Source organism: Molothrus ater, chromosome 6, assembly GCF_012460135.2.
Source record: "Molothrus ater isolate BHLD 08-10-18 breed brown headed cowbird chromosome 6, BPBGC_Mater_1.1, whole genome shotgun sequence".
Lineage (NCBI taxonomy): Eukaryota > Metazoa > Chordata > Aves > Passeriformes > Icteridae > Molothrus > Molothrus ater.
This window is the reverse complement of record NC_050483.2, coordinates 58,475,358-58,488,931: the sequence shown is the minus strand read 5'-3', so window position 1 is coordinate 58,488,931 and position 13,574 is coordinate 58,475,358. Positions and strand designations below refer to the sequence as shown.

General features: G+C 45.9%; 1 protein-coding gene across 1 annotated transcript; it reads right to left on the bottom strand.

The window, feature by feature from the left end:
- Positions 1–258: 258 nt before the first annotated feature.
- CCDC198 (coiled-coil domain containing 198) lies at positions 259–12,093 on the bottom strand. Its single transcript, XM_036384290.1, has 6 exons — positions 11,910–12,093; positions 8,234–8,310; positions 2,873–2,959; positions 1,749–1,847; positions 1,169–1,334; positions 259–467 (listed from the first exon to the last, which is right to left on the bottom strand). Exons 1-6 carry the CDS (start codon positions 12,091–12,093, stop codon positions 259–261), a joined length of 822 nt encoding a protein of 273 aa, XP_036240183.1.
- Between the last annotated feature and the right edge of the window lie 1,481 nt (positions 12,094–13,574).

Sequence of the window (13,574 nt, the reverse complement as noted above, 5' to 3'; positions counted from 1 at the left end):
GATGGGCCAATCACAGATCCACCTGATGCATTCCCCAGCAGCAGATAACCATTGCTTACATTTTGTTTCTGAGGCCTCAGCTCCTCAGAAGGAAAAAAATCCTAAGAAAGGATTTTTAGTGAAAAGATGTCTGTGACATATCTGCCTTTTCCTATCTTCTCCTCACTCCTCCACACTCACTGTCTCCAGCCCCAGCCCATCCAGCTGGGGGGATCCCAGCCCCTCCAGAGCTGGGGCTTGTTTCTTTGGCACATGCCACTAGAAATCCCTGTCAAAGAAGTCATCAAAGAGGGAAATTCTCTCTGTCTTGGTCCTCACGAGTGTGGGTTTGTGGTGAATCCTCTCTTCCCACTCCTCTGAGTCTGTGCTGGAGGAGTCCCAGAACAGATCCCTGGTCCGTGGCTCCCTGCAGAACCACAGGTCAACCTTCCCCCTCCTGTCTGGAGAGGGTTCAGCCCTGCAGAGTCCTGGGGGAGAGAAAAAAATAAAATATCATAAAATATCAAAAATATAATATCAGCTGCAGAGCTGCTCAGTCACCTGGAGCTGAGCTGGGAATGGCTGTGGACAGCAGGTAAGGAAAATCCTGAGAGCTCCCTGTAAGACCAGAGCCCATGTCTGGGGCAGGGGAGGTGTAACACACTCAGGATGATGTTTGGTGAAATTACAGAGTCTGGCAATATGGCTTTATCCCCAAGGGGAAGAGAGCTGAGGTGGAGAGCCACAAGGGAATAGGAAGCCAGGTTTGTTCCCCTTGCTCCTGGTGGAATTGCACCTTCAGTGAGTTTTTCACTGATTTAAGCACTTCCAGCCTTCCACATTCCCAGCCTGTGCCAAAGGTTTTCACCTGCAGGCAAAGCTGGACAGGGCTCATCCCTTGGACAGGTCAGGATGCAGAGGTAGCTGAGATCCACTTCTGTAGGGACAGTGGGGAAAAAACCCTAAACCTAAAAAGTGATCAGCCTCAGTGAGTGTCACATTTACCCCAGAGAGCTCTCTGGAGCATTCCAGTGCTTTGTCCTGCAAACACAGCCCCTTCCCCCCTGAACCTGCTTCTCATCACTGCAGGAGGTGGAGCAGTGGAAGAATCTTGCACAGGGAAATTTCTCTGATGACATTTAGGAGGGCGGGTGAGTTTTGCATCGCCTTGGAAAATTATTCCACTTACCAGGGTCGTCTTCAGGAAGACGCTGATTGTGCCCAGCAGGGATGGGGTCCGGGCTGCTGGTGCTGTCACCCCTCTGGGGAGTGTCAAGGACATCCTTGGGGCTGAATTCCTTGATGTTTTGCTTATTGATTTTCGCCTCCCTGTGGAGATTCCTCTTCAGCTCCGCCTGGGTTTGCAAATGAGTTGTCAACACAAGCAGCAGAGGCGCGAATGTGTTTTAATGTGCTTTAATGTGCTTTAATAGCTCGACGTGGCACAGCGTTAGGGCGTTGGCCCTGGAAATAATTGCACAGTCGAGCAGTTTAACCCGAGCAAATGGAATCTGCCAGACTGGGTACATGACAGGACAGGACTGGGACAGGGATTTTTTGGTTTCTCTGTGAGTCACGGCCAAATGAGGGCACAGCGTTGGAAAAATCACAGGTAATTGCTGATCACAGGGGCCTGGGGATGCTCCCCACCAGCCCTCGGCCTAAGACTCAGGGAAAGCTTCATTTCCTATTCCTAGCAAAAGGTCTGAAGCCTCCTGGTCCATGGGAGAGAGACCCCCATCCCCTCCCCAAATCCACCTTGGCATTACCTCTCGTCGCTTGCGGGTCAAGTCCAGCATCTGAAGCTTGTGCAAGTGCTGCCTCCTGCCAGGGAGGAGATTCAGGCTTTGCCCCCTCTTCTCCAGCACCTACAAGGTATTTAAAGATGCAAATAAATACACCTGCACTTTCTGAAAGAGAAAGGAAGAGCCACCAGCTCACAAACCCCTCGGGCACTCCTAGATAAATCCAGCCAGCATCTCCTGGTGTTGCCAACTTGCAGGAATTCAGCACAGATTTCCACTGTGTTTGCAGTTTATCCCACAGCTCAGGGGCAGGAGGGGAAAAAACTTCATTAAAACGATGTATTCGTGCTTCTGTCCCCCCAGGTGTTACTGCCTGGAGCTGGTTCTCCAAGATAATCTCATGATCCAAAGGGAAGAACGGCATTTGAATATTTGGGGCTGCAGGGGCTGTTTGTGGCACACAGTGTTTGCAGCCTTTAAACCAGACTTATGGAATTGTTAAGGTTGGAAAAGGTATCTAAGATCATGGAGTCCAGCTGTCCTCCCAGCACTGCCAAGGCCACCACTGACCCATGTCCCCAAGTGTCACATCCACACGGCTTTGAAATCTCTCCAGGGATGGTGACTCCACCACTGCCCTGGGCAGCCTGTTCAATGCTTGACAATGCTTTCAGCAAAGGAATTTTCCCTCAAATCCAATCTAAACTTCTCCTAGCACAAGTTGAGGCCACTTCCTCTCATTCCTTGTTCCCTGGGAGGAGCCTGAGCCCCACCTGGCTCCAAATTCCTGTCAGGGAGAGCGAGGAGGTCTCTCCCTTCTCCCCACCAACTGCAAGTGATGGGTGCTCAAATAACTCATTTAAACACATGCCTCTCATACTTTTAGCCTCTAAAATGTTAAATATCCTGGCTCAGCAGGTCCATCTCATCCAGGGAACTGTCATGCTGGAGATCAGGAAGCTTTCCCCTTATTTTGGATCCTCTCACCCACATGGCAGCATTTCAGCTCAGTGTCCTGGGCTCAGCCAGGGACAGGAGCACAGCCAGGGGTTAAACACCAACTTCTGCCCTTCAGGGTGCCCAAGGGGGAGGGAAAGGAGCCTGCAGCCAGGAATGACCTGGGGAAGGGCACAAACTCATGCACTTACCTTTGGTTTTGGGCTTGCAGCCACTGCTGGCTGACTCCAGGGCTTCGCAGGAGTGATTGCTTGGGGAGGGATGGCAGGTTCAAGCCTCTGCAAGTCCAGTATTTATAACATTTAGCATTGCTCATTCCACAGGATCATAAAACAGGATATGAAACTACTTTGACGTTCCTCCAGCTCCAATTCTGGCCCAGCTGCTTGGGATACAGGGAGGAGTTTGGCATCTCAGGGAGATGAGCACCATTTGGTCCTTCAGGAGTGGCAAAACTGGGGAAACCTTTTGCATTTCAGCACAGGCAGCAAAGCCCCAGTTTGACAGTAATTCCAACCCTGCAGGTATTTCTCCTTGATCCCCAACAATGCCCACAGCTCCATCCAAGACCAGAGTGAAGCAAAACCACAGCTCAGATTGCTTCATGGCAAAGCTGAGTGTGTATAATTTAATCATCTTAAAAATCCTATCAGGTCATCAAAGGGCAGATCCCAATGAGAGGAGACTTGGCGCACCATTCCCTCTGTCCAGCCTAAATAAGAACCTCTTATTGGCCTAAATAAATAAGACCTCTTATTGGCCTAAATAAATAAGGCCTCTCTCTGCAGAACTGTGCAGAAGTACAGGCACAAAGTTCCTTTTCTGGTGGCAGGTGAAAACAGGCAGAGCCCTGCTCTACAGGCTGCTCTGAGCATGGATTTTTATCTCAAGGAGCCTCCTTAAGTCATGCCAAGCTCTGAGGTGTTGCTGGGTCATTCAATGGCTTGGTGTCCATGGAAAAAACCCTTCAGACCATCAGGCCCAACCATTATCCCAGCACTGCCAGGTCCAGCACCAAACCATGTCCCCAGTGCCACATCCACACGATTTTGGAACACTCCCAGGGCTGGTGATTCCACTTGGAGTTCCCTCCTAGGAGGGGAGCTCAGTACAGCTTAATAAAAATTATATTTTTATGACTTATATTTTATTTGGGACACAATTAACTCCTTGATTATGAACAAGTGGCCAATAAATGGGGACATGTTGGAAGCCTGGTTGCACAGAGCATTTGAGATTTTCTGTCCTAACAGCAACTGACCCCCAAAAGAACTCTGCATTTGACGTGAGGCCATGGAGAAGATTTCCAAAATTAAAAAATATACCTAAGATTATGAGTATATAGTTTAAATAAAAGTGTATAATATTACATAGTAGAAAACCTAGGGTCTAAAGTTTCAAAATATATATTAAAATATTGATTAAAATAATATTTATATATTATTTATTATTTTACATTGAATCTATTTGATTAAGTATTACTATATTATATTTATTATTTCATATTTATATATTAAGTATGAAATAATAAATATAATATAGTAATATTATATTTATTATTTATTATTTAATATATTATATATTGACTATATTATTAATATATATTATATATTATATATTATTTAAAATATATATCAAACAAGATAAAAATTTTATAACAAAAATTAGTCCTTCTTCTTCACCTTCTTCATAAGTGTAAGTAATATTATATAATTAAATGTAAAAGTCCACATTACAAATCACAAATAATTAGTTATTGTTAAAAATGAAAATAATTTAAGTGCCATTTCTTCATTAAACAATTTATCCTTAAAAACCTTATAAAAAACAGATACAACTCCATTTTTAAAATTTATTAAAATAAAATACTATAAAACTCACAATTTATAAAACTATAATATAAATAAAAACTAATAAACATCTAAATCCAAACAAAAAACACCATCTCACACATTTAATCCCAACCCTAACAAAAAAAAAAAGTTACAACTCAAAAGGGCCATGTCTGCACTGAACTGCTTCTGAATCCTGAGCTGTCATTTTGAATCTGTGTAAAAATGCAGGAGGGAAAATCAGTGTCATGAAAAGAATTCCCCACTAGTCCCCAGTGCCAAGTGTGATATCTGCAGGGTCCCCAGGACGAGGTGAAGAGATGAGTCTGATTCCATGTTCTTAGAAGGCTGATATATTATATTATATTATATTATATTATATTATATTATATTATATTATATTATATTATATTATATTATATTATATTATATTATATTATATTATATTATATTATATTATATATTATACTAAAGAATAGAGAAAAGATACAGACAGAAGGTTACCAAGAATGATAATGAAAACTCGTGACTGACTCCTCAGTCTGACACAGCTGCTGGTGACTGGCCATTAAGTAAAAACAATTCACATGAACCCAATCAAACATTCACCTGTTGGATAAACAATCTCCAAACCACATTCCAAAGAGTGAAACAACAACAGGAGAAGCAATCAGATGATATTTTTTTCATTTTTCTCTGAGGTTTCTCAGCTTCCCAGGAGAAGAAATACTGGCAAAGGGATTTTTCAGAAAATATGAGAGTGCACATCTCTTAGCATCAAAAACCCCCCAAAAAGCCAAACACGAAGCTGGAAGGTGGCACTAGATGGCAGCATGTGCCACCACAAGCCGTGCTCCGGGCTGGCATCACCCCAGGAAGGCACTGGGGCCACCAGCGCAGGGTGGATGGAGGCAGAAAACCTCCCACCCCCCCAGCCCATCACCCTGCCCTGCTGGGCAAGCCAAAAAACCCCAGACTGGGTAAAACTCTGTCCCAGGCTGGAAAATTGACTTTTCCCTTTAGTTTTTGTGAACAGGCTTTTGTCTGGAAATATTCTCTGACCAAGATGCTCCAAGTCCTTGAGAAGGCCACATCATCCTGCTCCTCTGCCTTTGAGAGTATTCCCACAGGGAAAAGGCTTTTGCTGGAGCTGGGAACACTCCCTAGGAGCAGCAGCAGCAGAACAGGGTAGGACTGACAGAGTCTGTGTCCTGGGGTGAGTGTTAACAATGAGTATCTCAATAACACACGGTGGATGGAAATAAAATCAATAATTAAAAATTCCGTGCTGGTCAGAGGTTTCCGAAGGAAACTATGATTCCATATGACAGGTTTTGTGAAAAATGCATTTTGTATTATTGGCTTCTTGCAAATATTGAAATGACTATTACACGTGTTGTGATAGAAAGTGATGCTGTATTAATTTTCTTAAGTAGTGTGTTAAGTATAGTTTTAGGTTGTAACAAAATGTTAAAATAGAAACTATGCTATGTAAGACACTTTTTTCTAAAGAAAGGACTCACACTGAGATAGCAGCCACAGGACACCTGAATCTTTCAGAGAAAGAGAATTTATTGCTCTATTATCAGGAGAAATGAACTTCTTCCTGCCTCACTCAGGCAGGACGATGCCATCAGGATTCAGAGGAAGGAGCTGACACTGCCCAGACAGAATCCTGTGTTTGAATGGAATTTATGCATCATGCATGAGGTGTATGAATATGCAACAGGCTGTTGTTTTTAAGGGTTAATCCTCTGTTAATATGTGTCCTTTTTAGGGTTTATTTTGCCCAGAAAGAGGTACCCAGACTGTCCATAACTTTGTCTCTATTGTCTCGTATTGTCCTAATCCAAATTGTCCAAATTATTATTACTCTAATTACATTGCTATTTTTGTAACCATTTTATTACTATTAAACTTTTAAAATTTTAAAAACAAGTGATTGGCATTTTTCAGAGTTTTCAGGGTGTTTTCAGGGCTCAGTTCAGATGCCACCGTTGCAGCATCCCACCAGACCCAGGGACAAGTTATCCCATAGCTGGTGGCAACCTCTGAGCTCTGAAGCCACCAGTGTCACCCAGAGCCACAGCCCTGAGGGGAGCAGGTTTAAGTGTCCCCATTTGCTGGCTCTTCTGTTCTTTATTACATTTAAAAGATCATAATCACAGCAAGGAGGTCTCAAGCAAAGAATCCTTGCTCCAGTGGGTTTACTGTTCACAGGATCATGGAAACCTGAAATTTTTGGGTTGGGAGGGACTTTAAGGACCAACCCTGTCATGAGCAGGGACCCTTTTCACTAGACCAGGTGGCTCCAAGCAGATTCAGGTTGGATATTAGGAAGAAATGCCCATGGATGAACACTGGATTTGAGCTGTAACCTCACCAGTGCCAAGTACTCTCACCATACTATTTTCTGAAAAATCCATTTGCCAGGATTTCTTCTCCTGGGAAGCTGAGAAGCCTCAGAAAAGAATGAAAACAAGAATTATCTGATTGCTTGGGTTGTGGTCTGGAGATCATTTACCAACAGGTGCATCTTTGATTGGTTCCATGTGAATTGGTTTTAATTAATGACCAATCACCATCAGCTGTGTCAGACTGAGGAGTCAGGAGCTTTCATTATCACTCTTGTGAAGCCTTCTGATGTATCCTCTTTCCTTAGTACAGTTTTAGTATATCATATCATAATAAATCAGCCTTCTGAGAACATGGAGTCAAATTCTTATCTCTCACCTCATCCTGGGGACCCTCACAATCACCACAAAATACAGTGGAGAGAAATACAGATTTGAGGGTATTTCTGAGCTTTAGTTATGTCTGGGTAGCCCTTGTGTGGAGGCAAATCTTGGCTGTTAGGTCAGGTAGAGCCGTGGGGTTTGAGTTTTGGGCAGGAGTGGGACATCCCAGCAGAGGTGGCCCCGTGTCCCACCCTGGGACACTTGTCCTTGCTGGGTGTCTCCAGAGCACACAAGTGATCACCCAAAAGCAGGGCTTCCCCTTTGTGCTGCTGTAGGGTGTTTGCTCTAGGGTATTTATTTGCTGTAGGGTATTTATTTGCTGTAGGGTATTTGCTGTAGGGTATTTATTTGCTGTAGGGTGTTTATTTGCTGTAGGGTATTTGTTTGCTGTAGGGTATTTGTTTGCTGTAGGGTGTTTATTTGCTGTAGGGTATTTATTTGCTGTAGGGTATTTTCTTCCCCCCCTGGTGCTGTGACAGTGTCCCTGTGCCCAAAAAGCCCACGGGGAGGGGTCCATCAGAGCAGCTCCCAGGGAGGTTCCACACTCGATGTTGGAATGTGCCCCCCTGTTGATGGAGTGACAAAACCATCCTTTGTCTCCTTAAAAAAGAAAAAACCCCAGAAGTTTCTCTCCTCAGTGAAAAAGCCACCTCATAGGACTTGGGGGACTTCACCTCATTAGACAAGAGCCAAAAAGTCCCACCTGAGCAATTTACTAAAAAAAGAAGAGAACAAAGAAACAAATCACTTTTGTGAAGTGTTTTACCAAGAGCAAGAACCTCTTGCACCTGGCTCAGTTTTTCTCTTAAAGAGTTTGGTTATTTTGCCTTTTATTAACACTTTTTTATTTCCAACACTACCACAGAAGCCATCCTGCTGATTTTATGCCTTCTGAGGTAGCTGAGCTATCTTAGGTGTGAAATAGATCTCCAAGAGCTTGTGAGACCTGGCTTGAGGAGACAAATATTTCAATTTGCCTTACCTGAGGCCTTCGAGGTGGGTGCTGCTTGATGATGCTGGTCCCATCCTGTCCTGGCAAGGTGTTCCAAGAGAGGGGCCCTTAAAGGTTGAAGAAATGGATGAAGTTGGTTTTGGGTGATCAGGTGCACTCAGCAATAGCTTTGTGCCCTGTTTTTTGCTTGGCATGTCCCACTGAAGTCCCTGGCTGTGTATTCCAGTGACACATGGAATATTCTATTGGCTGCAGAAGTAAAGTGGGTGTGCCTGTGATTTCTAACAAAACCTCTACAGCCACTCATGCTTCTAAATGTGACCATCACCATCCTTGTGTCTCCTGTGGCCTCTCCCAGCCCCTGGGATTTGGGTGGGCAAAGGATTCTTCTCATCCCTGTAACCACCAGCTGGCCAAGCAATCCCTGATCTCTGCTGCCTGCCCTGTTAAAGTCAGGCCCAGGCAGCAGTTTGGGTCTTTTCCTACTGCTCAGCACCTGATCATTGTTATTTTTTGGTGGGACTGAGCAATACCTCTGCTGATTTGCTGCCTGTGGCAGGGCTGGGCTGCAGCAGCAGCAGGAGGGAAGGGCTGGGTGCACTCCCAGACCCTGAACTCAGCCCAGAAGAACGTGTCACACACCAGTGATCCCTATTAGTTATTAGGGCAGGGCTTTCTCTGAGGCCTGGACAGCATCTGGGCTCAGGTCTGTTCTGTGCTGGTGCTCTCAGCTGGACACCACTGCCCCTTTTGTTCTTTTCTTGCACAAATAAATACTTGCATGTGCAGGAAGTATTTCTTTCACACAACATTTTATCTGTTTATCCCACCTTTTTCACCCCAACAGACTGTCCTGGTGCACCCAAATGACATTTTACACATGGAGCTCAGTGAGGTGTGGCTGAGCAGAGGAGAGTTGGGGATGAAGTGCAGGAAGAACATTAGCTGATGTCAAATTTAATCTTTTTTTTATGTCAAATTTAATCAAATTTTAGTCATATTTAACAAGAAAAGCAGTATTTTGGAGGTCAGTTTATGGGGCACTTCTTTGAACCTCAGGGAAGATCCCAGGTTGGGCTCTTGGGAAAGAGAGAGGAGACAACCATAGGATCATGGAATGGTTTGGGTTGGAAGTGACCCTAAAGATCATTTTTTTTCATAATTTCCACAATCCCAGGGTCACTTTCCACTATCCCAGGTTGCTCCAAGCCCTGTTTTTGGAACACCTGGGCACTGCCAGGGGTCCAGGGGCAGCCACAGCTTCTCTGGGCACCCTGTGCCAGTGCCCCACCACCCTCAGAGGGAGGAATTTCTTCCTCCTGTGAGGTGCTGGGATATGGGAGATGGTGACTCCTCCATCAGGTAAATGTTTTGCAGAGCCCTGGCAATGTTTAACCATGGAGTGAAGCTCTGGCTGCTCCACACATGCAGGAATTGGTGCCTGAGGGGAAAATTTCCAGCACAGGAGGCTCCTCTGGAGACAAACCTCATCTGCAGGGAGCACCTGGTGGAACAGCAGCTTGTTAGAGAAAAAGGGAGTTACTGCCTCTATCTGCAGGCAGTGGGTGCCCAGGGAGTTTCTGAGGGGAAAGGAACAGGGAAGGAGGTGGCCCATGGAGATGGCAACAGGGACACAGCACAGGGAGGTGGCTGTGCCTTAGGAGAAGCTTGTCCAGGTGAAGGGCAGGGCTTTGAGGAAGTTATTTCTCCCTAATGAGGTTTGATGGCTTGTGTTTGGGGTTGTTTTGAATTTTTCCCTCCCATCCTATCCATGCATGGGGCCTGCAGGACATTTGTCCTTATCCTCTGCAGATACAGAACTGGGGACTGGGGGCTGGATGTCCCCAAATCACCAAAGCCCAGCTCAAAGCATCCTTGTGGCTCCTGTTCTCCTGTTGTAGCTCCTGTTCTCCTGTTTTTCACTCCTGCACTTCAACAGCAGCAGATCCTCCCCTCTGGGGGAATCTGGGTTTCAAATAAGCCAAGCTGAACCCTCACAAACCAAATAAAACCAGTTCTCTGGGAGGCTCTGCTTATTTAGACAGCAGCTCGAGCTAATACTTCACTCAAGTCCTCCTGAGCATACTCATCTTGTTTCTGAAAATGGAAAGTAATGGAAGATTGCATTTATTAATTTTTTAATAAAATACGCCTTTTTTAACAAGCATTTGTTAAATGCTCGGTGATAATTTCCCAGAACAGGAACATTTGGTTGTTCTTGCTCTCGTGGAGTATTTAAAACCTGCTTTTCTACAGCAAGACCTGATTTGTATTCTCCCCAAAACCTCAGTTCTGGGAATGTCTCTGCTATCACTCCAGAGGTTCATTTGCTTTCACTGCCTCCTGATGCCACCCAATGAATGATCCAGGAGGAAATATCCAGCCTCTGGTGAAGCAGCAGTGCTTAACACCTCTTGGTGTGGGTCAGAAATTGATTTTTGGGAATGGAAAAGCAGGGAGGGGGTGCTGGGGGTGCAGATCCTCCTCCCTCTGCCTCGCCCTTTCTCACACCCCCCTGGTTTTCATGGATGTTTCTCCTCACACTCCCCTGAGAGCTGTGGGAAGCATTTGTCAGCATCCAGCTCCTTGTGGAGAGCTGCACCTCCTCTTCCAGATGGATGCAGGACTCTGAGAAGGATTTGGGAGTGGATGGAGTTTAGAGGCTGCTCGCAGGGAAGCACAGCCAGGCTGTCTGCCTTCCTCTGCTCCTGGAAATTCGTCATTGATTCCAGTGCTGAGCTTTACCTGGCCAGGGTCTGATGCTGATCAGGGCAGAGCTGTGCCTGGCAGGTGGGCAGGACAGGGCTGGGATGGGGTCACAGGGGGGTGCCAGGGGGATGCTGGGCTGTTCCCAGGGGGGTCTGATGAGAGCAAGGAGCTGGGCTCTGCTGAGTGAGACACTTTCCAAAACAGTGGAAGGGGAAAAATAAGTTTTCCCAAAGCTGAAACATCCTGCTGTGAAAAATGTGTATTTTATGATTGGCTTTTGGCAAATATTAAAATGAATAGTAGATGTGTTATGTTAGAAAGTCTATGCTGTATTAATTTTCTTAAGTAGTGTGTTAAATATAGTTTTAGGTTATCACATAAGGTTAAAATAGAAACTATGCTATGTAGGATACTTTTTTTCTAAATAAAGGACTCGCACTGAGATAGCAGCCACAGGACACCTGAATCTTTCAGAGAAAGAGAATTTATTGCTCCATTATCAGAGAAATGAACTTCTTCCTGCCTTGCTCAGCCCTGAAGGACGCTGTCAGGATTCAGAGGAAGGAGCTGACACTGACCAGACAGAATCCTGTGTTTGAATGGAATTTATGCATCATGTATGAGGTGTATGAATATGCAACAGGCTGTTGTTTTTAAGGGTTAATCCTCTGTTAATGTGGGGCCTTTTTCAGGCTCGTGCTGCCCAGAAAAGGTACTCAGACTGTCTTTAACTCTTTGTCTCTATTGTCTCATACTGTCCTAATTCAAACTGTCCAAATTATTATTACTCTAATGATATTGCTATTCTTATAACCATTTTATTACTATTAAACTTTTAAAATTTTAAAAACAAGCTGTTGGCATTTTCTTCTCACTGAAAATGGCACAAAGCAGCTGAGGCAGCACCGCCCCCCCCGCACCCACCCCCAGAGCAGCCAGCAAAGCCTCAGCCCCGGTGACCCCAGGTGCCAACAAGGTCCCAGCAGTGCCCCCTCACCTGCAGAGGCTCTCCCGTACCAGGTCTCCCTCAGAGGAGGCAGTTCCAGCTGGAATAGTGGCTGTGCCCAGGCTGGGGCCCGGCCTGGCTCTGTGGGCAGCCCCCGCAGGGCACCCAGCGCGGGCCCATCCCCCTGGGCGGGCACTGGGGCCACCCTGGTCACCCTGGAGGAGCTCAGGCCCATCCTGCAGAGGCAGGGCTCTGAGGGGAGCAGGGAAAGCCCTCAGGCACCATCCTCCCTGAGCATGGAGAGGGATCTCTGGGAGCCACCCAGGGCCCTGCCAGCTCCCACTGACGTCCTTCCCAACTTGGTTAAACATTGACCCATCCCAAGCCATTCCCCTGCAGGAAGAGGAGCTCTGGAGCCAGTGCCAAGGCCTGGAGAAACTTTGGTTTTTACCTACAAGAGATTTCCAGCCAGGGCCACCACCTCAGCTGGCCTGCAGGTATTTCTTAAGCAGCTTTTGTGCTAAATCTTCAGGTTCTGGAAGGAAATTCAATCCCTGGAGCTCCAGAAGGGTTAAAGTGTCTCCCATCCTCCGTGGGAGAAGCAGCCTGGGAATAAAGCCTGGCCGGGAATAAGCCTGGCCCGGGAATAAAGCCTGGCCCAGGAGCTTCCCCCACCTTTGCTGCTGCTGGCTGAGGACACTGCTGGAAAAAAAAGCAGCTTTAGGACAAAACTAACTGAGAATATTGGTAAAAGTGAGTCATATTTGATAGTTCATAGAAGCATAGGATCGTAATAGGGTTTGGGTTGGAAAGGACCTTAAAGATCTTCTGGTTCCATCCCCCTGCCATGGGCAGGGATATTTTCCATTAGACCAGGTTGCACCCAGAAGAAAACATTCATCCCTGGAAGATCCCAACCAGTTCATGTTTTCAGCCACAAAGCACCAACATCTCTCAGGACTTTGCTTTTCCCAGGTCACACAAGGGCATGAGGGAGCAGAGCAGCCTGGTCTGTATTTTTATTTTCCCTTCTTCTTTTCAAATGAAAATGTAAAATCAAGGCCCTGATTCCCCCCAGAGTTTTTCAATGCTCACTGTCTATTTTCCCTTTTTATTTTAATTACCTTCCCCCCCGCCAGCTGAGAACAGGTCATTCCTGTTAAGCAGCTTGGGAAAATAATTAATTAAATGCAGTGATGGATGTGTGGGAGCACTGGAAACCCACGTGGATGTTCAAGCCCATGGTGCTTTATCTGGTGTTTTACCCAGCTGCTGTCAAAATCCTGACAGGCTCCCCACACTCCCCAGTCCTCTCTCCTGCCCATGTTCCCTTCTCAGAGAGTTTTACTCTGTAAAGCAAAGAGCCCAAGAGCAGCAGCTGGAGGTTTGGGGTGAGGGGGAGCTGCAGGAGGATGCCCTTGCTGCAGGTCACTGGGGCCAGCTGAGATCCTGGTCAGGGATGCTCATCCTTCTCTTGAATTTGAGGATATTTGATGTAAAATGTTATTTTATTTTGTCTATCTGTGAAGTTCAGTGAAATTCCTGAGTACTGTGCTGTAGAACCATGGGGCTGGAGGAGCTTTGGTCCCATACAGTGCCTTTAGGGACAGCCCACAGTCCCTGCCAGGAGAGCTGGAAGAATTTTATCCCTTTCTCCCATGTCATTTACTGCTTTAAAAACTCAGCTGGAACTTGTAAGTGATGATGATCCCGCTA

Bases quoted from the DNA above. Each gene is read 5' to 3' on its own strand.
- CCDC198 (XM_036384290.1), bottom strand. From the start codon at position 12,093: ATGGGCCTGAGCTCCTCCAGGGTGACCAGGGTGGCCCCAGTGCCCGCC. The intron at 2,960-8,233 runs GTAAGGCAAATT...CTGGACTTGCAG, and splicing joins ACCCACCTCGAAGGCCTCAG to AGGCTTGAACCTGCCATCCC. The intron at 468-1,168 runs GTAAGTGGAATA...TCTCTCCCCCAG, and splicing joins TCTTCCTGAAGACGACCCTG to GACTCTGCAGGGCTGAACCC.